At 43.0% G+C, this 26,912-nt stretch overlaps 1 protein-coding gene across 1 annotated transcript in view; it reads right to left on the reverse strand.

Moving 5' to 3' along the window:
• The window catches only part of PTPN4 (protein tyrosine phosphatase non-receptor type 4), a 204,525-nt gene that overhangs the window by 74,515 nt on the left and 103,098 nt on the right, over positions 1–26,912 (reverse strand). Inside the window, 2 exon segments of the mRNA XM_032795835.2 lie at positions 9,033–9,205; positions 16,032–16,095. Of these exon segments, the coding sequence (XP_032651726.1) occupies positions 9,033–9,205; positions 16,032–16,095 (237 nt within the window).

Raw genomic sequence — 26,912 nt, forward strand, 5'->3', positions numbered from 1 at the left:
AGGAAATTAGGAAACAGATCAACAGAGCCAGACGTGTACCCAGAAGCCTCCTACTGCAAGACAAACCCAAGAAAGAAACCAAAGGACTCCACTGGCCATCACATACAGCCCCCAGCTAAAACCCCTCCAACGCATCATCAGGGATCTACAACCCATCCTGGACAATGATCCCACACTTTCACAGGTCTTGGGTGGCAGGCCAATCCTTGCCCACAGACAACCTGCCAACCTGAAACGTATTCTCACCAGCAACTGCACACCGCACCACAGTAACTCTACCTCAGGAACCAATCCATGCAACAAACCTCGATGCCAACTCTGCCCACATATCTACACCAGCGACACCATCACAGGACCTAACCAGATCAGCCATACCATCACTGGTTCATTCACCTGCACGTCCACCAATGTAATATACGCCATCATATGCCAGGAATGCCCCTCTGCTATGTACATCGGCCAAACTGGACAGTCACTACGGAAAAGGATAAATGGACACAAATCAGATATCAGGAATGGCAATATGCAAAAACCTGTAGGAGAGCACTTCAACCTCCCTGGCCACACTGTAGCAGACCTTAAGGTGGCCATCCTGCAGCAAAAAACTTCAGGACCAGACTTCAAAGAGAAACTGCTGAGCTTCAGTTCATCTGCAAATTTGACACCATCAGCTCTGGACTAAACAAAGACTGTGAATGGCTTGCCAATTACAGAACCAGTTTCTCCTCCCTTGGTTTTCACACCTCTACTGCTAGAACAGAGGCCCCATCCTCCCTGATTGAACTAACCTCGTTAGCTCTAGCTTGCTTGCTAGCATATATATACCTACCCCTGGAAATTTCCACTACCTGCGTCTGACAAAGTGGGTATTCACCCACGAAAGCTCACACTCCAAAACGTCTGTTAGTCTATAAGGTGCCACAGGATTCTCTGCTGCTTTTACAAACTTTGTAATGATACCTTACAAGAGACCTTTTGCATAGAGCATATTCCAGTTACATTATATTCACACTCAAACATATTTCCATAAAACATTATGGAGTGCAACGTCACAGCCCTCATCGGAGTTTAATCATTGCCCTTCTTCTAGGGCAGCTCTCCCCCAAAATGATTCCCACACTACATGCTTACTGCGTCTCAGGGAAGGGCACATAAAAAAGGTGCTCTAGTTGTAAGTCCTTTAAAAAGAGGGCAAGGTGGCTAGATACTTATGATAAAAGCAGCACCTTCTCGAGCAGGCAATGAGACCTGCCTCGGCATTTGAGGACTGCTGTGGACTGTCGGGCCCTGCAAAGTGTGCCTGAGCCAGTACAGACAGGTACTTCTCGAATGAGCTCAGATTACTCGCTCAGAAGGAAGACAGACTGCTTCCCTTCGTCAGGCTCCCTGAGAAAAAGAACCTACAAAACAGGCTGAAGCTGTTCCGGAAGTCAGAGAGACTCGTTTTCTCCATCTAAGAGAAGGGCTGATTAGCACCAGTAGTCTCCTCATATGTGGGTTAGAATGGGGCCATCAGCATGCTCTCTGGTACCGAGGTGAGATCAGGGGGAATCCGTACCATTGACTCCAATACCTTTGACAGTGGCACTGTCAGTTTCCACTCTGACTGCATATCAGGAAGCCGCAGATTTGCTGTGCCTGCCTGTCCCTGACTCAGTGCTTATTCCGGACCATCTGACTACAGTGACATCATCCTCAGGAAACCACGGATTGGTGGCACACTTATTCCAATACAGTCATCTACATTGCAGTTATTGTAGACTTATCACTCAGCATCAAGGGCATCCACCTGGATGGAATCTTAAGTACTGGTGCTGACTACAATAAAAAGTCTACATCTACTGGCCCATGAGCGCCTTCGTTTTCAGTAACTATGCCTCTTCCTTCGAGGCCCAGTATGAGTTTGAGGCTGGTACCAATATTAAAGGATTGTTCCTTAGGTACTGATTGCACCGTGGGGTTGGGCCATGGATGACACTGGATGCTTGGTGGCCCCATTAGGAGTGTCCCCACTGCCACCATTAAGCTTTTTGGAGAGATCCTCACAGTCAAGCTCAGAGGCATCTCCCTCCCCTTCTCCATCTCACAGGTTATTGAGACACAGCAGGAAACATAGTGGGTACTAGGACTGGTAACTTTCCAACAGTAGACACTAGCAACCATGGACTACTACCTATTGGCTGCCAATTCCTCATCCTTATCCACAAGGACCTCAGTGGAATCCCTGGGAAGTCCCTCATTTGGCAAAGTCCCAGTTCTCTGCTCACTCTAGGACGAGATCACCTGTACCTCCAGTAGACTCCCTGCATGAACTACAGTCCTGCAGCCCCCAACAGAGGGGGCTCACTCTGTGTTAGAGCAGCTTGAAGCTTTACAGCAGTCAGATGTCATTCATCAAGGGATTCCATTTGTACCAACTGCATCTTCCTCCTTGTCACCAGATGACACAGCAGTACTTGAGTACTCATCTCCAGTACCAGAGGATTTCAGATTGTATCAGGATCTGCTCAGATGCATGGCATCGGTCTAAAGTATTCAGGCCAAGTTTGTGCAGTAAACATCCATAAATTGGTGGAGATCCTCCAACATTTTGTTCCTGGAAGAGTTGCTCTCACTATAAATTAAGCAATACTATAGCACCTAAGTCCCTAGGAAATAAATCTTCATTAACACCCACTGATAAAAGACACTATGTGCCACTGAAGGGCTTCAAATTTATTTTCTGTCATCTAGCTCCAAATTTCCCTGTTGTGATAGCAGCAAATGAGAGAGAGTGAGACAGGGAAGATATAAATCTATGCCAAAGGAAAGAGTCCAAAAGGCTAGATTTATTGCAGAGAAAGATCTACTCAACTTCCTCTTTACAATGTGTATTGCAAACCAGCAAGTTGTATTATCAAAATACGATTTTGTGAACTGTTTAAATCTGTGGAAAAGTTACCAGAATTCTTCAGGGAGGAATTCAAAGTCTTTGTTATGGAAGGCAGTTTAGTGGTGAAGATATCCTTACAGTCAACTCTGGATATAGTGGATGCTTTCTCCAGACTCATGGGCTCAGTTGTAAGGATGTGAAGAATCCCATGGTTTTGTAACCATGCATAGCTCCTGAGATCCAACAAAACACAGAAGACTTGCTGTTTCATGGTCATCTCCTATTCTCAGAGACAACTGATGAAACATTACATTATTTCAAGGACTTCTGGGCCCCACTATGCTCATTGGGGATGTAGACTCAGGCTGTAAAGATACACCATTTTGGGAATCAACAGCAGCAGTATTCTCAGTGACATTTCTGTCCGTCTTGTGAGGCACAAGATTTCCCCAGAAAGAGGAACAAATCATAGAGGAAGAAACCTTTTATGTCTGATTTTAGCCAAATGGCTTTACTCTTCCATCTTTGACTAGACAGTCAGCTTGACTGGTGTTTCAAGAGCAGCACCTCAATTGTCACTGTCCTTTCAACAGCTCAGCTATTTGAGATAGGCTATCTTGCTTCTGCAGTGCTTGCAAGACAATAACTACAGACAGTACTTTGGAACTGAGTTACACATGACATTCTTTCCACACTCACATCCTTTCTACACTCACATCCTGCTATCCCAGAACTCTGCAGGGACCCCTCCCACCAGTCACTGCTGTTACAGCAGGTACAAACCCTCTGTATCTCAGGGTCACAGAGGAGGTTCCTCAACAAACACATCAAGTACATAAGATTCCTCATGGTTACACTGGCTACAATACTTCCCACTCTGAATCACAGTGACTGGTTTGCTGCTCCCAATCTCTAAGATGCTTATTTTCATGTGGCAATCTTCCAAAGCCAGAGGAAGTTCCTTGCTGCTGGTCATATCTAACAGTACATAGTTCTTCCCTTTTGGCCTGTCATCAACTCCATACATCTTTACCAATGTGTGACAGTGATGGCAGCCTCTCTCACAAGGAGAGTAGTTCATATCTTCCTGTACCTGGATGATTGGCTACTGAAGGTATGTATAAATTGCAATTTTATAGTCCCGCAGTCCTACCCCGCAAGTCCAAGTCAGCTGAGACAAACCAGCCATGGCTGTTTCACTGAAGTGTAGACATATCCTGGCTCATCCAGGGAACAGGTCTTCAGTCATCTCAGGCTCACAGTAAACCTTTTTGATGGACTGGGTCTGATCTTAAAAAGGGGCTGTCATAAGTAGATAGGTAAGGTAAGGGTTAATTTTCTTTTGCCTGTAAAGGGGAACCAAACACCTGACCAGAGGACCAATCAGAGAACTGGAGTGTTTAAAAGTCAGGGGCGGGAATTTGTATAGTCAGGGTCTTTGTTGTTTCCTCGGCTATGAGTAAACAAGCTTTTCTTCTAACTCCATCTTATCTCAAATATTCTACTAAAAGTCTGTGAGTACAAAGGGAAACAAAGTAATTCGGCTATGAGGAGCTTTGTGTTGTATTTACAGATGTGGATTGCTGGGTCTTTGTTGTTTCCTCGGCTATGAGTAAACAAGCTTTTCTTCTAACTCCATCTTATCTCAAATATTCTACTAAAAGTCTGTGAGTACAAAGGGAAACAAAGTAATTCGGCTATGAGGAGCTTTGTGTTGTATTTACAGATGTGGATTGCTGGGTCTTTGTTGCTTCCTCGGCTGTGAGGGACAAGCTATCTTGCTGATTCCAATCTTCTTCTCATTCTACTAAGGGGCAGTGAGTACAAAACGGGAACAAAGTAAAATCGGCTATGATATGCTTTGCTTTGTACTTACTGTGTGTGATTGCTGGTCTATTTAAATTGGCTATTTTTTAAATCAGACTGGGTTATTCAGATTTTCTTAAGTAGGAGCCTGTATAAATGTTTATGCAAGTTATTAGTCTGTATTGTCTCTTTTTCTATATAAAGCTTTCTTTTTCAAGACTTGTGGAAGATTCTTTTTCTAGTAAGGCAAAGCCAAGCTGTTGGTATTTTGCATCTCAATTGTCCTGAGGGAATAGAACGCTTATCTCTTGGGAAGCAGAAAAACAGGTTTCTTGGTACGCGCAAGCTAGACCAGGAGGAAGCCTGGGAAGGAGGGGGGAAGGGGTTATCTCTCCTGCTTCTGAGACTCCAAGGGATTGGGAATCTGGGGGTCCCCCCAAGGAAGGGTTGGGGACACCAGAGAGAGGAAAGGGGGGTCAGGCCCTATCAATTCCTGACCTGGTGGCAGCCTATCAGATCTAAGCTGGAGATTAAGCTTAGAGGACTTCATGCTAGTACCTCATATTTGAACTCTAAGGTTCAAATCGAGGAATTATACTATGACAGGGGCAAATCAACTTTGAAGTCAACTACAAAAATCAAGTTCATTGGGACCCTGATAGACTATGAATCCGTAGTCTCTCTCCCGTCCAAACAGTTTCAGACAATTCGGCAACTTTGTCAGAATCTCCATTTGCGCTCTTCGACCATGATCTGGGCATGCCTGAAGTTAGTGTGCCATCTGGCCGCATGCATGTATTTAGTGCAACATGTGAGACTGTACCTGTGTCTTCCTTCAGTAGTGGCTGAAATTAGTCTATTGTCTTTATTTCCAAGCCTCTGGACACTCCTGTCCAGGTGCCCCCAGACACACTGCACTCTTTACAGTGGTGGATAGAATACAATGTGTCAGGGTGTCCCCTCTGCCTGCCCTTCACCAATCAACACAGTAGTTACCAATGCCTATACAATAGATTGGGAAGCACATCTGGGAACGTTAAAAATTCAGGGTTTGTGGTCAGAAGAGGAAGTTTCGTGTCGCATCAACCTGCTGGAACTTTTGAGCAATATACAATGCCTTTTGGGATCACATCTGAGGAACAATGACTCATTTTCACAGACAATACAATTACAATATATTGCATGAAAAAGCAGGGAGGTGGCTAATCTAATAAAGTTCTGGGACCTCTGCATTGAGGAATATATTGTATCCACAGTGGCTCACTTTCCAGGCTCTCAGAACACCTAGCTGATCACTTCAGCAGGTCTTTTTTGAACACTCATAGGTGGTCCCTAAAGAATGGTATGCTGAAGTCCAGTTTCTGGCAGTGGGGCATCCATTCCACAGACTTGTTTGCAACAAAGGACAACAGATAACGTCATCAATTCTGTTCTGAAGCAGGACTTTATCAAAGGGACTTCTACAAACTGCTAAGAGGCGCTTCCTCCTGGCCACTCTTGGAATTAGTCTTTCAGCCTGGCAACCTCATCTCATGGTTCCTCGTCCTGTTGTCCCGCTCTTTGACCCCCTTCTTGCTCCTCAGGAGCTGCCACACCTTGCCTTGACTTAGTCCTCTGGCCAAGTCACAAGAATCTCCCCCTTCCGGGGTACTATCACAGTCTTCCACGCTGTCTCAGGCAGTCCTTAACTCTACTGCCCTGAGTGAGCCACTCTCTCAATAGCTACAACAAATAGACCTGGACAGCCTTAAAGTTCACTGCCCTGATTGTGCCACTCATTCAGTGGCTGCAGGGGAACCCAGGCCCACCCTCTACTCTGGATTCCAGTCCAGGGGCCCAATCTCCAGCAGCCAAGATCTGTACTAACTCAAACTTTCCTGCCACACCCTGGACTACTTCTTATCTTGCCTATCCCAGGCTCTCATTCTTCACCCTTCTAGCTAAATCCCTATCTCCCAGTTCTGCTAGACAAACCCTTCCTCTTGGGTCCAAACACTTTGCTTCCTTGTCCCATGAAGAGTGTCTGCAGCCCTCCCCCTCTTAGCCCCCTTTCTGATATCAGCCCCCTGGTTTTATTGAAGCCCCTCCTGTTACTGCACAGGTGAGCTTCCCTTAATTAGGGCTCTCCTCACCCTAATATCCACCAGCTTGCAGCCTACTACGTTAATTGGTCCATCTGGCCTAGATTAACCCTTTCAAGGCAAGCATGGAGAGCACATCCCATCACAGTCTCTTACCGATACCATCCGTCTGAACTGGGAAGGGAATCAGATGTATGCCTTCCTCCAATCTCTCTGCTATTACTTTTGGAAAGTACATCAGGAGCAGAAAGTCTATTAAAAACCTGTGGGGCCACTGGATGATCAAGATGACAAAGAAGCACTCCAGAATGATAAGGTTATTATGGTGAAACTAAATGACTTCTTTGCATCGGTCTTCATGGTTGAGGATGTAAGGGAAATTATAGGAATTCCACAACCTCCTTAGGCAATTTATTCCAGTGCTTAACCAGTCCCTGACCATTAGGAAGTTCTTCCTAATGTTCAACTTAAACCACCCAATTGCAATTTAAGTCCATTGCTTCTTGTCCTATTCTCAGAACTGGAGGAGAAATGTTTTTCTCCCTCCTCCTTGTAACAACCTTTTATGTACTTGTAAACTGTTGTCTCTTCTTCTCAGTCTTCTCTTCTCAAGACTAAACAAACTTGTTTTTTCAATCTTCCCTCTTAGGTCATGTTTTCTAGACCTTCAATTATTTTTGTTGCTCTTCTCTGGACCTTCTCCAATTTGTCCACATCTTTCATGAAATGCGGTGCCCAGAACTGGACACAATACTCTAGCTGAGATCTAATCAGTGCCGAGTAGAGTGAAAGAATTACTTATTGTGTCTTATTATAACATTCCTCCTTATACAGCTCAGAATTATGTTTTCTTTTTTTTTTTTTTCTTGCAACAGTGTTACACTGTTGACTCGTATTTAGCGTGTAATCCACTCTGATCCCTAAATCCCTTACTACAGTACTCCCTCCCAGGTAGTCATTTCTCATTTTGTATGTATGCAACTGATTCTGCATTTGTCCTTATTGAAATTCATCCTATTTACTTTAGACCATTTCTCCAGTTTGTCCAGATCATTTTGAATTTTAATTCTATCCTCCAAAGCATTTGCAACACCTCCCAGTTTTGTATCATCCGCAAACTTTATAAGTATACTCTCTATGCCATTATTTAAATCACTGAAGACACCGAACAGAACCAGGAACACAACTGATCCCTGTGAGACCCCACTCGATATGACCTTCCTGCTTGACTGTGAACCATTGATAATTACTTTCTGGGAATGGTTTTCCAATCAGATATGCAACCACCTTATAGTAGCTCCATCTAGGTTGTATTTTCCTAGTTTGTTTGAGAAAGTCATGCAAAACAGTATCAAAAGCCTTAATAAAGTCAAGATATATCACATCTACCACTTCCCTGCTATTCACAAGGCTTGTTTCCTTGTCAAAGAAAGCTATTAGGTTGGTTTGACAGAATTTGTTCTTGACAAATCCGTGCTGACTGTTATGTATCACCTTATTATCTTCTAGGTGTTTGAAATTGATTAATTACTTGCTCCATTATCTCTCCAGGAACTGAAGTTAAGCTGACTGGTCTGTAATTACCCAGTTTATCCTTATTTCCTCTTTTATACATGGGCACTATATTTGCCCTTTTTCAGTCCTCAGGAAGACTTCCATGACTTTTCAAAGATGATGGCTAATGGCTCAGATATCTCTTCAGCCAGCTCCTTGAGTATTCTAGGATTATTCATCAGGCCCTGGTGACCTGAAGACATCTAACTTGTCTAAGTAATTTTTAACTTGTTCTTTCCCTGTTTTACCCTCAGATCCTACCTTATTTTCACTGGTATTCACTATGTTTAACATTGAATCACTACTAACTTTTTTGGCAAAAACTGACACAAAAAAGTCATAAAACACTTCTGTCATTTCCACATTTTCAGTTATTGGTTTTTCCCCCCACATTGAGTAACAGGCCTAGCCTGAAATGTAGGGCTGAAAAGGACCTTGATATATCACCCAGTTCAGTTCCCTGTGATGTGGCACAACCAAGTAAATCTAGATCATCCCTGACAGGCGTTTGTCTCATCTGTTTTTAAAAACTTCCAATGATGGGGATTCCATAACCTCCTTTGGAAGCCTACTCCAGAACTTAACTACCCTTATAATTAGAAAGTTTTTCATAACATATAACCTAAATCTCCCTTTCTGCAGATCAAGCCCATTACTTCTTGTCTTAACTTCACACCCCAGAATGGTATCAGCCATTATCGCAGCCAACAATTACTTACCAGTACCGGAACTTTGAACCCAAAGTAAAATAATGTGCAAAAAAGTTCTTCTGAGGCAGCAGTGGTCTGTCCAATCGGAAGAATGTGTGATGCTCAACACAAGCTTTCCACAAATTCTTACATGCCCGGTAATTCACCATATTGAATCCCAGTAACATTTCTCTAGATTCATGCTAAAAAAGAAAAGTATAATTTGATTTTAGAAAAATTACAATGCTTCTCTATGACGTTTAAGAAATGTATTTAAGATTATTATTGTTCATTATAACACTTGTATTTTCCAAAACAGTACAAAGCATTCTATTTCAGAGTATGTTTGAAGTGCCAATCTAACGACCCCCAAGTTTACACATTTTAAAGCCCTTCTATGAATAACTCTTACACATCACACGATCCATTGTCTACAGCCAAGCTCTAAGATACAACCATATTTGCTCCAATCCCTCAGACAGAGATAAACACCTACAAAATCTCTATCAAGCATTCTTAAAACTACAATACCCACCTGCTGAAGTCAAAAAACAGATTGACAGAGCCAGAAGAGTACCCAGAAGCCACCATACTACAGGACCAGATCCCAACGAAAAGAATAACAGAATGCCACTAGCGCATCCACCTTACAGCCCCCAACTAAACTCTCCAGCGCGATCCTCAAAGATCTACAACCTAATCCTTAAGAATACCCCTCGACTCTCACAGATCTTGGGAGACAGGCCAGTCCTCGCCTTATAGACAGGTCCCAGCCCTGGAAGCAAATACTGCACCAGCAACCGCACACCAAACAACAGAAACCACTAACCCAGAAACCTTATCCTTGCAACAAAGCCGATGCAGCTCTGTATCGACAAGTCTATTCAAAGTGACACCATCATAGACTAACCACATCACCCTCTCAGGGCTCGTTTACGTGCCATCTACCATGTAAATATGCATCATGTGCCAGCAATGCCCCTCTGCCATGTAACATTGGCCAACGGACAGTCTCTACACAAAAGAATAAAGACACAAATCTGACATCAGGAATCAAAACTTCAAAAACCAGTGGAAACCTTCAACCTCTCTAACCACTCAGTGACAGACTTGAAGGTGGCAATTTTGCAACAAAAAAACTTCAAAAACAGACTCCAAAGAGAGACTGCTGAACTCGAATTAATATGCAAATTAGATACAATTAACTCAGGCCTAAACAGAGACTGGGAATGGTTGGGTCATTATACTAATTGAATCAATTTCCCTATGTTAAGTTCTCCTCACACTTTCTATGGGTCATCTTAATTATCACTTCAAAAGTTTTTTTTCTCCTGCTGTCGATAGTTCATCTCAATTGATTAGACTCTTCCTGTTGGTACACATACTTCCACCTTTTCATGTTCTCTGTATGTACAAATATCTCCCGTCTGTCTGTTCCATTCTATAAATCTGAAGAAGTGAGCTGTAGCTTACGAAAGCTCATGCTGAAATAAATTTGTTAGTCTCTAAGATGCCACAAGTACTCCTCTTCTTTTTGTGGATACAGACTAACACGGCTGCTACTCTGAAATCTAACAGTGTGTGTGTTTTAAGTTAATTTTACTAGTTACATTTTATATCCACTTTTTCTCTTTAATGATACTGCTCTCAGTTCAGCAACAGGGTCTCCCTAGGTGTCTAGTGAGCCTGAAGGAATTATCAGCTGAGGAGAAGAGGATGCTGCCAATAGACCATCTCCCAGCTATTATGCTCGGGTGCTGTGACAGAGAAAAAAAAATCCCCAAAACCTTGCTTCCCTGTTCCAAGACTCCAACAAGACTGAGGAAGAAAGTAAGCCTTAGCCCTAATGGTTCAGAGGAAGAGAGGAAATCGGCTGGCAAGCATGCACACATGAGAGTTAAAAGAATGGGAAGACGGTACAGCCATTGTTGATAAACTCAAGGACAGCTGAGATATTCAACTCTGAGTAATTAATACCTTTCTCGTGCTTACTACTAGGAAGAGCAGAGCAAGGGTAGCAGGTGCTGGAAAAGGTTGGCAATTGACGGAGTTGGTTACTAGCCATGGAAGTTAACAAGATATAACCAATGGTAACTTGGCTCTCTCTCAAGCAGAAGGTTGGATTTAGTACATTTCACCTGCCTTTGTTTACTAGTTGCAGCATCCTCCTTCAAAGACACTTGCTGGCTAGTTCCCCCTCCAAGCCACTGAGACTCATCCCTCCTTTACCCTTCTTGGAATATTGGAACAGGTTCATCATGCAGAGGGAAATTAGTGTACAGGACAAAACAAGCAAGGGACCTAACAGTATGCAGTACTCACTAAAGTCTCACATATGGAGAGCTTGCACAATTGGGCCCAAGGGCTGTAAGTGTAAAAATTTTCAGAAGAAGCTACAGGAAAGAAACCATTCCATAGTATGAACTAACTGCGTAAGTGGACAGACCTTGTAGAGTACAGCTATATCACTGGTCACCAACAACTCTCATGATAAGATCCTACAGTACACCTATTCCCTCTCTCTCTCTACAGCCCTATTTTCCTTCTCTAATAAGCACTTCCCATATCATCTCCTATACCTGGAATATCTTCTTTAATAATGTGCATTACATACACCTCCCCACCTTCTCAGTCTACTTAATTATTCCGCAATCAGTGGTCCACAGATTTCCTTTAAAAAATAAACAAGAACCATAAACAACAACCTAATCTGACATGTTAATTGTACTATATTACCTTATTCTTGGTATTAATACGAGGTTACTTACCTGGAACTAACTGGAGGTTCTTCGAGATGTGTGGTCCCTATCTGTATTCCACAAGGGTTATGTGCATGTGCCATGTACCCGGAGCCTGAGCTTTTCAAAGCACTATTGCTCGGTGGTGTACACGAGCCCTTGTATTGCTTTGCAGTTTCACCCAAGGTGATAAAGAGTGGGGCAGCCCGGCCATGTCTCCATTTCCTTCTCCACTGCAGACCTACATAGCCACAGCAGACAGGAAAGAGGGTGGGACTGAAATACAGATCAGGACCACACATCTTAAAGAACCTCATTACAAGTAACCAGCCTTCTTCTCTTCTTCAAGTGACGGTCCCTATTGTATTCCAAAGAGGGTGATTGACAAGCAGTACCTTGAGAGGCAGAGGGTGCAAGGAAGAAGGCTGAACCGTAGAATGGGGGACCACTGTGCCGAATGAAGTATACATTGCAGAATCATGTACCAGAGCACAGTGAGAGGAAAAGGTGTGTTCTGAACTCCATGTGGCCACCTTACATATGTCCACAAGGGGCACGTTGTGTAACACAGCTGTTGATGCTTGCACTCTCGTGGAATGGGCTCATATCTCATCTGGTGGGGAGAGCCCTGACAAGTGATGGCAGCGCATAATGCACCCTGAGACCCACTTACAGATTGTCTGGGTGGAAATGGCCTGCCCTTTAATTCTCTCCACTATGGTAACAAATAGTTTGGGTGACTTCCGGGTGACTTCCGGATTGGCTTTGTAGATAAAAGGCCAGGGACCTACATGCATTGAGGGAATGAAGCTGCCATTCCTCATTCAAGGCATGTGGTTTTGGAAAGAAGGTAGGTGGATGTATGGGTTAGTTGAGGTGGAATTGTGAAACTACCTTTGGCAGAAACTTGGGATGCAGTCATAGTGACATCCTGTCCTTATGGAACATGGTAAAAAAGGGGGGGGGGGGGGTTCCATCATAGCTCCCAGCTCACCAACCATTCTTGCTGAGGTAATGGCAACAAGGAAAGCGACCTTAATGGAGAGCCCAGAGAGACAGTGCAGGCGGCCAAAGGATGGATAAAAATTGACTGATCTGCCACAGAAGGATGGAAGGCACTAATGGTGGCTGCATGCATTTTGAAAGAGCTGAGAGCAAGTCCCAAGACATTCACATGGAGGAGATATGGGATTCCCACAGATTCAGGGGCAAGACCTTGCTGTTGGGCCCAGCAGGTGAAGCGTAGCCATTTGGACTGATAGGATCGCCCTGTGGAGTCCTTTTGGCTACTGGAGAGGATGTCTTGCACTATCAGCATTCTCATGCTAACAGTGGTGTCCATCCAAACACCATGCTGTCAGGTGTAGCATCCATGGATCTAGATGCCTGAGTCTGCTGTTGTGTTGCGTCAGCAGTTCCGGAAATGTCTGGAGTGGGAGTGGAGGTTGTTTTGACATGCAGATAAGAGGAGGGAATCAGAACTGGTGAGGCCAGAATGGAGTGATCAGAATGGCCATCGCTCTCTCCCACTCGAGTTTGTAGAGGACACAGGATAGTGGGGGGGTGGAGGCGTAGTGTGTCCAATATTACCAATCTACAACCAGAGTGTCGCCCAGTGAGTGGGCACTGAGATCCAGAACTATAGTCCCGCCAAGGAGAAGACCTTTCAACTCATGAGGTCCAATCTCTTACCCTCTCTGTCTGCTGGGGTGGACCATGGGTGTTGTTTGGTCTGCTCTGACAAAGCTTCTTCCAAAGAGTTATGTGAAGGGTGTGAAAATAAAAATTCTGACCCTTTGCGAGGGTGGTGGGGACACCGTACCTTTTCTCAGCCTCCTTTGGGGTCGGTGCAGTCATGGCCAGGGTATGCTCTATCATGCATGCCAGATGAAGAATGGCATTATTGCTTGGTACGGCCACCCTTGCCAATGCCAGTATGTGCAGAATGTCTAGTAACTGGCGCTGACTATTCTGCGCCTCTTCCAGTGGCATCTCAAGAACACTGGCTATTCTCCATAGGAGTTCTTGAAACTGACAATAGTCAGCTAGTGGGGAGGAAAAGTGTTGATGACACAGCTGCATCTGGAGACCACAAAGGGAATCTCTCTGGATCCACCGCAACCGTCGGAGACGGGCTGATCTGTGCATTGTCTAATCCCATTTTCGAATATCTATCAGATGAAGGGTTGGACAGTGAAACGGGGAAGTTCTCCCAAGCTGAATTAGACTGTTCCTAAGCTGAATATTTGGGCCTCGTGCTCCAACACAGCCAGCTCAGTTGATCCTGCTGTTGTTGTACTTGTGCCCAAAGAGCCAGATACCAGCTTCTTGGGTATGGCAAAGGAGCAAACTGCAATGGAGCCTCGGAAACCTCAGGCAGCTGTGTTTCCAGAACAGAGGCGGCAGATTGTGCCAAATGTTCTGGTCTTCGGAGTTCTGAGTGAATGGCGATGCTGATGGAGCCATCAGAACAGGATGCATTAGAAAGGTATGGCCAGCAGGAGGCAGATGTAATGCAAGAGATGGAGCCCTCTGCAGAGGTGAGTGCACCAGAACACGTGGAGACCACACTCCTTCCAAGGCTAACAGTTCGTGAGGCCAGGAGCACTTCTGATTTTTCCCCAGAGTCAATGGTATCCTGTTTATTGACGGGACCAGAACTGGTAAAGGGGCGTGGTCTCAGGACTGAAAATTTACAGGACACTGGTGGAGCGGAGCCAGGCGGGATACAGCATCAGGGGATCTGGTGAGCAGTGTGGCCTCTTATCACTCTTGTGTGCCTTGGAGCGTGTAGCTCCTCGGTGGCTTGAAGTCATAGACGATGCAGAGTCCCTCTTGGATTTAGATGAAGACTTCCTGATATGTTTATGTGTATGGTTCCATGGCTCATGGCTAGGCCCCAACATGGAGTCTGTAGCTTTGGTAGCAGCAGATCCGGACAGAGGCTCCACAGTACCACTCTTGGATTGCTCAGATCAACGTACGGGGGATTCTGTGGCCAGGATCCGACTTCAGGACCACAGCTACCTCCATGAAGTGTTTTTTGAGGTGGAGAGATTGGCCTTCCCATGTACAGGAGAAGGAGGAGCAGATACTGCACCTGGAGGCAATGTGGACTTTCCCCAAAGAGTACAAACAGCATTGGTGTTTGTCACTGATGGAAAATGAGCAAGGGCAGGAAACACAGACTTTGAATCCCGGTGTCTTTGACATAATCCAGTACCCAGATCCAGGAGCTTGGGAAGAAGTGGGGGTGAAAGAGCGATGTGTCTGATGAAAAAAACACCCAGAGCGGCATCCAAGGTCCTTATTTATAAAAACTGCTAGGAATTACTAAAGTACAATGAAAAACAATAAAATCCTAACTACAAACAAAAATAAGAACTGTTTTTGCAAAATATTTTGAAAATGCATCACTAAGAACACGAAGTCAGCAGACGCTCTGACTCAGACCACCCAGCGGTGAGAAGGAACTGAAGAAACAACCACAAGGCAATACAAGGACGTATGCACGGACCACCAAGCAATTCTATTTGGAAAAGCTCTGGCTCTGGATGCATGGCATACGTGTAAACTCTTTGGGGCATGGACAAGGTCATTACTCATGGAGTTCAGCATCACGCAGTCCTATGGCGTTGCATTACAGATGTCAAATAACCATAATCAGCAAAAAACTTAAACTTTATAGAAAACGTCAATAACTTTTCAGATATATTTAAAAAAAGTTAGAAGTCTCTAAAAGTACCACTATTTATATATTATGCTGCCTGGAATTATATAAGATATCGTCATCAATTTTCCATTTAAATTTAAGGGGGACAAAACCAGTCTATGTTAATAAAGTCAGACAAAAATAAATAAAAAAACAGCATATTTAACTAAAAGTTTACGCACAAACTCAAAAACCTTCAAATAAATATCAAGCATTATATTTAACTTCAATTTAACTTGATTTCTACTCAAACCAAAATTAAAACTAAGACCATATGTTATTTTCTTATTGATTTAAGAGCAGATGATTTTAGCCAGTCTACATATACAGAATTTAAAATCTTCCAATATTTAAGATAATTCAATCAAAACAAACTACAACCAGAAGTGTTTTAAAATAGACTAACTGCCCTTTGGATAATTACTGAATTATGTAGAAAGTTGGCAGAACTGAATGTTTTATTATAGGTAGACACAGAATCAACATAACAACAGGGAAAGGCTAATGCAGTCTTTTCTTTATGGGAAAATTTAACTGCTGTTATTTTTCAGACCACCAAATTTTAAGATGAGTACTCACCAAGTCTTTCCTAAGTTGAATAAAAAACTGTTTGCACTTAAAAGAAATTTTTACAATCTTCAACCTAAATGAAAAATGAAATAAAATCAGAATATTTATACACTTTTAGTATAATTAAATCACATTAAAACAATTGTGGTACATTTATTAAAAGGTATATTTTCTACAGAGAACTAAATTCATATGAAATTTCAGATGGCAGGAAATAGCTAAAAAGAATAATGGATATATTAGTAGTTTGTATGATTTAAAGTTTTGTAAACAAAGGCACTCTTCCGATGAACATTTCATTGGTATATTGGTAATTTTTTGAATAATTGTTCCATGTACATATCTTTTAGTATTACCGTAAATCCTTAATAAATTCTCTATTTTTTTTAAGAGCCTCTGTTACTTACTGAGAAATCACCATCTTTGCAGGGGCCACATCTTATCTATTAGAAACATATTACTACAATATTGAAGCAATAACTAAATTTATGTGAAACTCCTGGGATTAATGTGCCCCTTAAAAGGAAGTTAGAGGCTGGTGACAGCAATGCAGGATGAGGAAATACACCAGGGATAAAATCAGCCTCAGGCAGTAGCAACAGAGAAAAGAAATTAATTCCAACCTAAAATAGGTTATATCTAATAGTCATGAATAAGTTGCAATTCATTTTGTAAAATTAAGTCTAGTTTTTAAAATGTAAAATATTCTTAAAAAGAATATTTCAATATACTTTTTTTAAAAGCCCCCTTGTACAGTAATAATTGAAGATCATTTACTAATTCCTGTACTCTATCCATGCCAGAGCAGCTTTCTGAAATAATGGCAACATCTGAAAGTTGGAGTTCTCATTACAATACAGCCTGCTGTGTTTTACTATTTTAGACTACTTTAAGAGATTTTCTGCTGTTCTGTTAAAGTAACTTCCTGTGACCTATGGAATGAAGTCTGCTTCCTTGTTGCTGAAGAAGTCCCTTTATCTAGTAAAGTCAATTATAGCACAGGAACCCAAGGTCAAGTGTATTCTTTGATACGTGCTGCCACCTTGTTCTATGCGAGTTGCTCATTCTGATAAAATGCTATGGTCAGTTATATAACGACGATATCTTCTATAATTCCAGGCAGCTATGGTCAGAACTAAATCAATGGCTATCATAAGAATAAATACAAAAATAGCTAGTTTATGCAGTTATGTTAAGTGAAGTTTCTTCAGTGTGCTCCCATAGTAACCCACTGATGTCCTATCATCATTTCAATAAGAGTCCCTTTCCCACTAGGTCTGTGAAAAAGCCCATACCACAGGTGTAAGTAAGACAAAGAGTAAGGGACTGGGAAATCTAAGTGTTTTGTTGTCCTTTTGAACAAGAACTTTTCCACAAAACCAAGCAAGGAAGCACTATCACTGGGTAAACAAACCTGTATGAAGTGTTCTTATTAACTGGAATGCATACCGTATTTTGTTAAATCAAAATTATATGGGGTATGATGACAACTTTCAACTTCTGTACTTTGAAGAAGATGGCAATGATCTAATGCAGGGATGGGCAAACTAAAGCCCTTGAGCTCCCGCTGGGGAGCAAGGGCTGGGGCTTGCCCCAATCCGGCACTCCAGCCGGAAAGGAGGGTTGGGGGGCCGCACCACATGGCTCCCGAAAGCAGGGGCATGGCCCCCCTCCAGCTCCTATGCACTCCAATCGTCCCCTTGGGCACTCCAATGGGAGCTGCGGGGGCGAAGCCTGCGGATGGGGCAGCATGCAGAGCTGCCTGACCATGCCTCCACGTAGGAGCCAGAGAAGAGACATGCTGCTGCATCCAGGAGCCACTCGAGGTAAGCGTTGCCCAGAGCCTGCACCCCTGAACCTCTCCCCATGCCCCAACCACCTGCCCCAGCCCTGATCCCCCTCCTGCCCTCCGAACCCCTCGATCCCAGCCTGGAGCACCCTCCTGCATCCCAAGCCCCTCATCCCCAGCCCTGCCCCAGAGCCAACACCCGCAGCTGGAGCCCTCCCCCCCACACCCCACTTCCCCCACCCTAGCTCCAAGACCACTCCCACACCCTGAATTTTTATTTCTGGCTCTGCCCCAGGGCCTGCACCTCCAATCAGAGCCCTCACCCCCTCCTGCACCCCAACCCCAATTTTGTGAGCATTCATGGTCCACCATACAACTTCTATTCCCAGATGTGGCCCTTAGGCCAAAATGTTTGTCCACCCCTGATCTAATGGGTGCCAGGCTGTACTCCTCTGGGCGCTTCTGAAAATACTTGCCATCCAGTACAATTTGCTCCATTGAAAAGGCAATAAAATTTACTCCTGAGAAGATTTTTTTTGTAAATGAGGTCCAAAGATAAGCCGTGTCTGTCAGGGATGATGGAGCAATATTCAAAAATGAAGTGAAAAGCACCAGGATCAGGAAATCATCCCAATTCTCCCTTTAATTTGGTGACAGAATCTTGACAAGTGGCTCAAAGTCACCTTGAGCCTTCAAGAGCATGTCAGCTATGGAACTGTTTCCCTGATTACACTTGCCAAGTTCTGCTTCACCTCTTTCTCCAGCTTTGTGATATAACTGAGATCAAAGGAAAATGACCACTGCCCATTTACTCTTAAGTTATAAAATAAATTGCTAATAAAGTTATTGAGGTGCAAAACTAGCTTTATAAACTTAGGATAAAGTCCATGCCAAGTAACTGGTTAGCAAGTGCACAAAGCATTACAAACATAATCAAGTGTATTCAGACTTTGCCATGTATGCATTTTTTGATCTCTAAGCATATTCAACATAAAAAAAAAATTAAGCCCATCACAACCTTCCCTACTCCTTCATCCCAGGAAAAATCTCTGAAAACAAGAACAGCAAATCCAGACACTGGTGAACAAAGTGAGGGGAAATCTCACTCCATCACTGACCACAGCCTGGAATAATCATGTTATTAACCACACAAAACAGTTCCGCTGACTATGACTTTGCTGATGGTAGATGTGAAAAACTTTTCTGCATCCTTCTGCCACAGGCATGGTGTAAGATTTCAAAATCTCATTACGCAGCAATTAATAGAACTCAGATCAGGAGACTATCTGATATCTAGCCTTTTGCTTCATCAGTTGTAAGTCAACTAAATACAATGGGAACTCGTGAGGAAGGAGCCAAGGAAGGATCATTGACAAAGTGGTCCATTAGCCAGATAATCGTTTCTTTAGTCTGCAACACATGCGAGCATGCGCACACACACCCTTTCCTTATCTCTAATCCTAGCCTCAAAATCAAGATACAGAGTGTGTCCAACTATAACCTATAGAATTCATCCTCCAAGTGTATATTCAATTTACTCAGAATTTAGAACAAATTAAGAGACTTCAAATGATACTGCAGAAAACAAGCCACAGGCACTCAGATAATACTATGACTTGCAGGGGAGGAGACACAAATAGATCAGGTTTGCATCAACTCAAGGAGGTTTTTTTTGGTGTAGCAAGATCATCTGTACACATATGCAGATCTCCTCACAATACTGAGGAATCCTAAAATTTATACATAAAGTGGATATGCTGTATCAGTTCTAATTTTAGGAGACCCCCTGAACTGTGAATAATATACAATCAGTAGTGCCACACCATTTTGATAGCTTTATGATACATGCTATATAGTACTTAGTTGGAATAATCTGGGCCAGTGATTCTCAGACTGTGGGTTGTAACCCGAAAGTGGGTCATAACCCCGTTTTAATGGCATTAGACTTGCGCAGGCCCAAGGCGATGGGGCTCAGGCTTCGGCTACAGCCCTGAGTGGCAGGCCTCAGATTGCTGTCCCCCTATTCAGGGATGAAGCCCTCAGATTTTGGTTTCGGCCTCCCACCTCCCATACAGCCCCGCTGGGGCGACGGGTTATGCTCAAGATTTGATCCCCTTCTTGAGGTCGTGCAATAATTTTTGTCGTCAGAAGGGGGTCATAGTGCAATGAAGTTTGAGAACTGCTGATCTGGGCTAACCAAGGACCCACTGCCTCAAACAGCCAAGTCTCTGCAAAAGCCATACGATTCTTTCCTAATTAAATCACATTTAATAACTACTATTAGCCAATGACCTTGCATTCAACAGCACAGACTGAAAAGCAGTCCCTACACCAGTAACAACTGGCAATAACTACAATTCCTGAAACTTTGGGCATTGCCAGTGGCATCATATTTAATGGCCTTTTCTCTGCACATCATCTATCTAGTCTTGTTCTGCCCACCTGGACAGGGAACAAGGAACTAAAAGCCTTCACAGTCTATCTCGACCCCAGATTCTCATATGGTATTCCTAGCAAAGTATTTTCTATCCCAAGGACAAATGGTTAAAACAACACTATCAACCCCTCCCATTTCTACCTTCCTCAGTGCTCTCCCCTGTCACAGAGGTTCAGATGGCAACACCTACCCAAATCCTCAATCCCTCTGTGAAGCAATCACATCCCAGGGAAGACTGGATAATAACCCACACACCCATGCAATCCACCTATGGAAATGTTACCTCCCAGGAAGAGCAAAGGTATTTACACAGGCTCCTTGTGCATTTTTAAATGTTTCATACAATTTCCCACAATTAAGGATTAAAACATTATGAATTTTAAGAACTATATACACCATTAAAGTATAAAATTTTATTTATCTAGTAAGTTACTGAACTTTAAAAGCAAGCAATATAAACTATATGTAAAACTAAATATGAAGCACTGTCGGCAGCATATTAAGCTTCAAGAAAAACATAAGCAAAGATTTTTAGCATTATGCAAACAATATAGCTCCTGTAAAATATTAACATGCCAATTTATTGTATAACTGTTTTCAGATTTTTAAAGTAACTAGGAATAGCTGACTTCTGACTTTAAATAGGCAATTACACTACTGTGGGACTCAAGAGTGAGAAAATTAGTTCAAAGCAGAATATTCAGCGCATCAATAAAAACATTTTCAAAGTTTTTTGCTCACTAAAGAGGCCCAATTATGCACCTCAGCCACTCAAAATATCTGCATTAGTTACAAAATGATTCCAGCAACTCTCAGAAAAATGAACTACAAAGACTGGGATTAGTAACCAGTTTACAATTACCAAACCTAACACAGCTAATATGACTTATTTGAATTATTCCTTTTATTTTGAATCTTCAAATTGAAGTAAATAATTTCCTTCTGTGATGTACATAATCTAAGTCTGCACTGCAGTGACTCTTACAAAATTAAGTACTGCAACAGCTTTAAGTAACAACAAGCATCAATTGTTGCAATCAGACCATCTTCCCAAAATATGCACATTAAGAAAGATACAGCCATGTTACACTTAAAGAGAAGTCCTATTCTGAAAAATGAATACAAGAAGCATTATGAAGTTCTAGTTTATTTTGCTGCAATATTTCTATATAAAGTGTGCTAAGTTAACATGTAAAGAGATTTTATTTTTGGTAAGTGCCATCTTCTGCAAAGTCAACTTGGGCTCTAAAGTCAAATTGATATTTTCTTTTTTGTGCAACATCACCAGTAGTAATTTGAAGGCCAAATTCTGCAGTCAACTATACCTGTACAATACTCACTGCCTTCAAATTATGCCTTCAGTGATACCTATGCATTCCCATTGCCTTCAGTAAGATTGGAACTTGGTAAAAAATTCTGTTAATGATTTATTTTTACAGCACACCGAACATGCTAGACCACTGGGCGAAACCAGAAAACCGGTCCATAATCAAAGATTACAATCTACATTTTAGAGTGACAACTGGTGAGACTAATTAGCTAAAAGGGAAGAAAGATAAAGTAGACCATGGTTTACACTAAGAATACATTTACTCAGTTTAAATATGTCAACCACTTAATAGTTCCAGTATTTTTTTCATGCATATGTGTGCCTATTATCTCACTTTTTGTAGCACTAACTATAAGGTGACATTATAGAACAGAAATGCTAGGAAGTATGTGAATGAGTATAGTGGCTTCGTGAACGGTTTGGAACAGCATTTAATGCAAATATGGTGTTACGGAAGCAAGAGTAACAGAGGAAACAAAGGTTTCAGAGTAGCAGCCGTGTTAGTCTGTATCTGCAAAAAGAACAGGAGTACTTGTGACACCTTAGAGACTAACAAATTTATTTGAGCATAAGCTTTCATGGGCTACAGCCCACTTCATTGGATGCATAGAATGGAACATATAGTAAGGAGATATATATACACATACAGAAAGCATGAAAAGGTGGGAGGAAACAAAGGTGGTATCAGCACTGGTATCACTGGAAGAGCAGAGGAATCAGAAGGAAACAAGAGAAGCAACAGGACTAGAGACAAACCTTCCTTTCCCCGCTACATCTTCTCTTGATCACCATGGAAAATACCAGCCAGCTGCCTGTCACTCTAACCTCAACCTCATTTCCACCTGGACTTCCTTATAGGTCCTCACCTCCAGGCAGTATCTAAATCTTTCAGATTTTCACATAACGTCTCTAAGATACAGCCTTTATACATTCCCACAGCTAGGACCTGTCCAAGCTCTCCTCATCTCACATCTCAGTTTCTGCAATATCCCTCTCTCTCACTTAGACAAATGCTAACTTCTCTGCTCATATCTGTTTAGTATTTTAGACAAATTAGAAAGCAAAATCAAACTAAACAAGTCTGGATCAGAAATCTTCAGGATGCAAATGATATGAAGTAGGATTCACAGCAATCTGTGGCTTCAAAGAGAAACATGTACCTTAATTATCACTTTCATTGTACATACGCAATAATTTACTGGCTAGGCAAGGAGACAGGTTCTGGGTATAGGAAGGCGGAGAGATTGAAATTTGGCCAGCAAGCCTGGAAGGGGATACTGGGACTGACTAGCCAAGGAGAGTGGGACTAGGATGAAATGTCTGAGTAGTGGAAACAGAGACTGGGTAGATAAAGAGAATGGGTCTGGGACAAGGATCCAGGGTTGGAAAAGAGACAGGAATGGGCGAGAAGCAGCTTGGAGGGAGCTGGTCAGAAGAGTATGGGCCTACTAAAGCACATTCCCCCTCCAGAGCTTGGAATGGAATCCAAAATTCCTGAGTCTGACCATTATTCTGCTTTCAGTAAATAACTGTGAAAACCACTGGCAAAGTGTCCCATCCTCTTTTAGTGCTAGTCCACACAGAGGATGAAAACCTACTACTGCTCTCAGTTACTCCATTAGTTCAAGAGGCAGAGACGTCTGTGTAGTCGATCTAGAGGCTCAGACTAAGTTGTATCATAATGCATACACATAAGGGAGCTGAATTAAGGTTGTATAGGCAACCTTAGTTATGGTATTTCCTAACTTTTGAGTGCTTGATTTCATATACTTATTCTTTAAGCCTAGTTTTGTGTGTGTAATTATATACTACACTTCAAATCTGAGCACTAATCCAGTTTTTCTTCGGTAGCAATGGCTAGCTATTCTTAAAAGTGGTATGCACAACTGAATCAGGAAGCAATTGGCAGGCATCACAGAAAAGGTCCATCAGTATGGAAAGGAGAGGTGTTTGGATGGGGGGGGGGCGGGGAAGACATTAGAGATCACAAAGGTGACTCTTAGATGAACAAAAGTTGTAGAACAGCGATAAGAGAAACTATTGCAGCAGAAAAGTGATTGGCATCCGCGACAATCTCACATGACAATCTCTGCTAACTTCGAAAAATATTGTTCAATCATCTATCCAAACATAACAGAAAAAAATTTAATCTGCCCCATTCTCCTAGTGCAATCGTACAATCATAGGACTGGAAAGGACTCAAGGCAGGACTATGTACTATCTAGACCATCCCTGACAGGTGTTTGCGGCCTGGTCTACACTACACGTTTAAACCGATTTTAGCAGCGTTAAACCAATTTAACGCTGCATCCATCCACACAACGAGGCCCTTTATATCGATATAAAGGGCTCTTTAAACCGGTTTCTGTACTCCTCCCCGATGAGAGGAGTAGCGCTGAAATCGGTATTACCATATCGGATTAGGGTTAGTGTGGCCGCAAATTAACGGTATTGGCCTCCAGGCGGTGTCCCATAGTGCACCATTGTGACCGCTCTGGACAGCAATCTGAACTCGGATGCACTGGCCAGGTAAACAGGAAAAGCCCCGCGAACTTTTGAATTACATTTCCTGTTTGCCCAGCGTGGAGCTCTGATCAGCACGGGTGGCGATGCAGTCCCAAATCCAAAAAGAGCTCCAACGATGGGCCGCGTACTACGAGATAGGCTAGATTGATACGCTGGATGAAGGAGACAACATCTGTTCTATCTCTACAGTCGCTCGTTACAGAAGACACGACAAGGAGAAAGCATTGAAAGAAATCTCCAGCTATGATAATTAGACGTGCATAGAAGGCTGTGTGACAAACGTAAAGAAACCAAGAGAAGGAAATGGAGCCTCAGGAGGGAGGGAGAGGGTTACGGAGACTCCAGCTTTCCCACACGCCAGTCTCGAAAAGCATTTGCCATCTTTGGCTGACCTCCCAATGCCTGTAGGGTCTAGAACACATTGTGCCCGGTGTGTTCAGGTTTCTGTCATCCATACCCTCATCGTCCCCCCGTGAACGAAAAGGGGAAAAAAATTCGATTTCTTTTGCAGCTTTTCTTATATGCGTCTATAGCTACTCGCAGGCTGTGGTAGCCGTGGTGCGCGGGCAAGTAGAACAGCAAGCATTTCTCTCCGCCGTCGCCTCCTTGTGGCAGAACGGTACAATATATGGCTGCGACCATAGTGTCATCAGCGCCCGTGAGTGCTCCTGCTGGCTCAGGTGAGAGTCGTCGCGTGGGCTCTCTGGGTAAAAATATGAATGAATCCCAGGTCATTCTCCGTAGATTGGTACAGGAACGGGCTGGTAAGCGTCCTCATCATAGCAATGGGGGCTGAAGTCCATCAGCCTCCCGCCGTTCCGTCTAATAGAAAAATTGTGTATGCCATGGACTATAGAGCAGGCGGATGCAGGCTGCTCTCCCCGCTCAAAGCCGTTTAAGTTCGCCTGGACTATCTAAGACAGCTGGAGACCTGCGTCCGCCTCGTTTTATCTTCACTAAAAACTCAGTTTTTCACTCTGATTTCTTTATTACTTCACACAACAATGGGGGGGGACCTGGCCACGGTAGCCAGAAAGGTGGGGAGAAGGGAGATCTGACGGGTAGGTGTTGGTTGCAGGGTACCTGGAATGGCTCGCTATCATTTTGCGGGATTGACTACAGTGCCAGCTGTGCTCTCTAGCGTTTCTGTCTAGTAAGCTGCCTCATATTCTAGGCAGGAGCATGCTCTATTTTTAGATACAACATAAGGAGAGAATGACTGGGGGTCATTTCTCATTTTGTCTGTGTCCCCGACCGATCCAGTCAAAGCAAGGTCAGCCAGGAGCACCTGACAGCACAGATTGGGTACAGAATTACTGATAACCTGCATCTCATTGCCAATTTAACATGGCAGCAGCAGACGTAGGAACGACTGGTACCGTCTTGCTACTGCAAGTGCAAAGTGAATGCTGCCTGTGTCAACGCTGCAGTACGCCTTGTCAGCGGCATCACAGTACACATCATGACGATGACAAAAGGAAAACAGGCTTCCATTGGTGCCAATGCTAGAACGGTTCTGCAGGGCAAATCCCCAGGGAAAAAGGGGCGAGAGATGATTTTTGCCATTGCTTTCCGGAGGAAATGGAAGACTGACGACATTGTCGCTGAATCACCCCGCCGCGACACGTTGCACCATCATTGGGATCTCAACCAGAATTCCAATTGGGCGGGGAGACCTGCAGGAACTATCGGATAGGCTACGGGATAGCTTACCCACAGTGCAGATGCTCAGGAAATCGAACGCTGAACTCTTGGTACATGGACACACAATCACGCCGATAATGTGCTAGTGTGCCGCGAGCACTCAACTTTATACAACCTGTTTTACAACCGTTATGATCGAATAATCCCATAGTGTAGACTAACCGGTAATCATGCTCTAAAATCTCCACATGATGAGTTATATAACCAATCTAGGCAATGATTCCAGTGCTTAAACATCTGAGTTAGGAAGTTTTCCTAGTCTCAACTAAATCCTCTTGCTCATTAAGAAACCAGCTTCTTGTGCTATCCTCAGAGGTTAAGAACAATTTTTCTCCTTCCTCCAAGTAACAACCTTTTATGTACTTGAAAACTGTTATGTCCCGTCCCAGTCTTCTCTTTTCCAGACTAAACAAACTCAATTTTTTCAATCTTCCTCATAGGTCATGTTTTCTAAACCTTTAATCATTTTTGTTGATCTTCTTTGGACTTTCTCCAATCCATCCACTTTTTTTCTGAAATGTGGTTCCCAGAACTGGACACAATGCTCCAGTTGAGGCCTAATCAGTGCTATGTAGAGTGGAAGAATTACTTCTTGTGTCTTCCTTGCAACACTCCTGCTAACACATCCAAAATGATTTTCGCTTTCTTTAAAATAGTGTTACACTGTTGACTCATATTTAGCTTGTGGTGCACTATGACCACCAAATCCCTTTCTGCAGTACTTCTTCCTAGGCAGTCATTTCCCATTTTGTATGTGTCCAACTAACTGTTCCTTCCTAAGGGAAGTACTTTGCATTTGTCCTTATTGAATTTCATCCTATTTACTTCAGACCATTTCTCCAGTTTGTCCAAATCATTTTGAACTACAGAATAATCCTATCCTCCAAAGCACTTAGCACCCCTCCCAGCTTGGTATCATCCACAAACTTTATAAGTGTACTTTCTATACCGTTATCTAAATAATTGATGAAGATATTGAACAGAACTGGATCCAGACTGATTCCTACAGGACCCCTCTAATTATGTCTTTCCAGCATGACTGTCAACCACTGATAACTACCCTTTGGGAATGGGGTTTGTTTATTAATAAATACTAAAGAAAAA

This window comes from Chelonoidis abingdonii, chromosome 10 (assembly GCF_003597395.2).
Source record: "Chelonoidis abingdonii isolate Lonesome George chromosome 10, CheloAbing_2.0, whole genome shotgun sequence".
NCBI lineage: Eukaryota > Metazoa > Chordata > Testudines > Testudinidae > Chelonoidis > Chelonoidis abingdonii.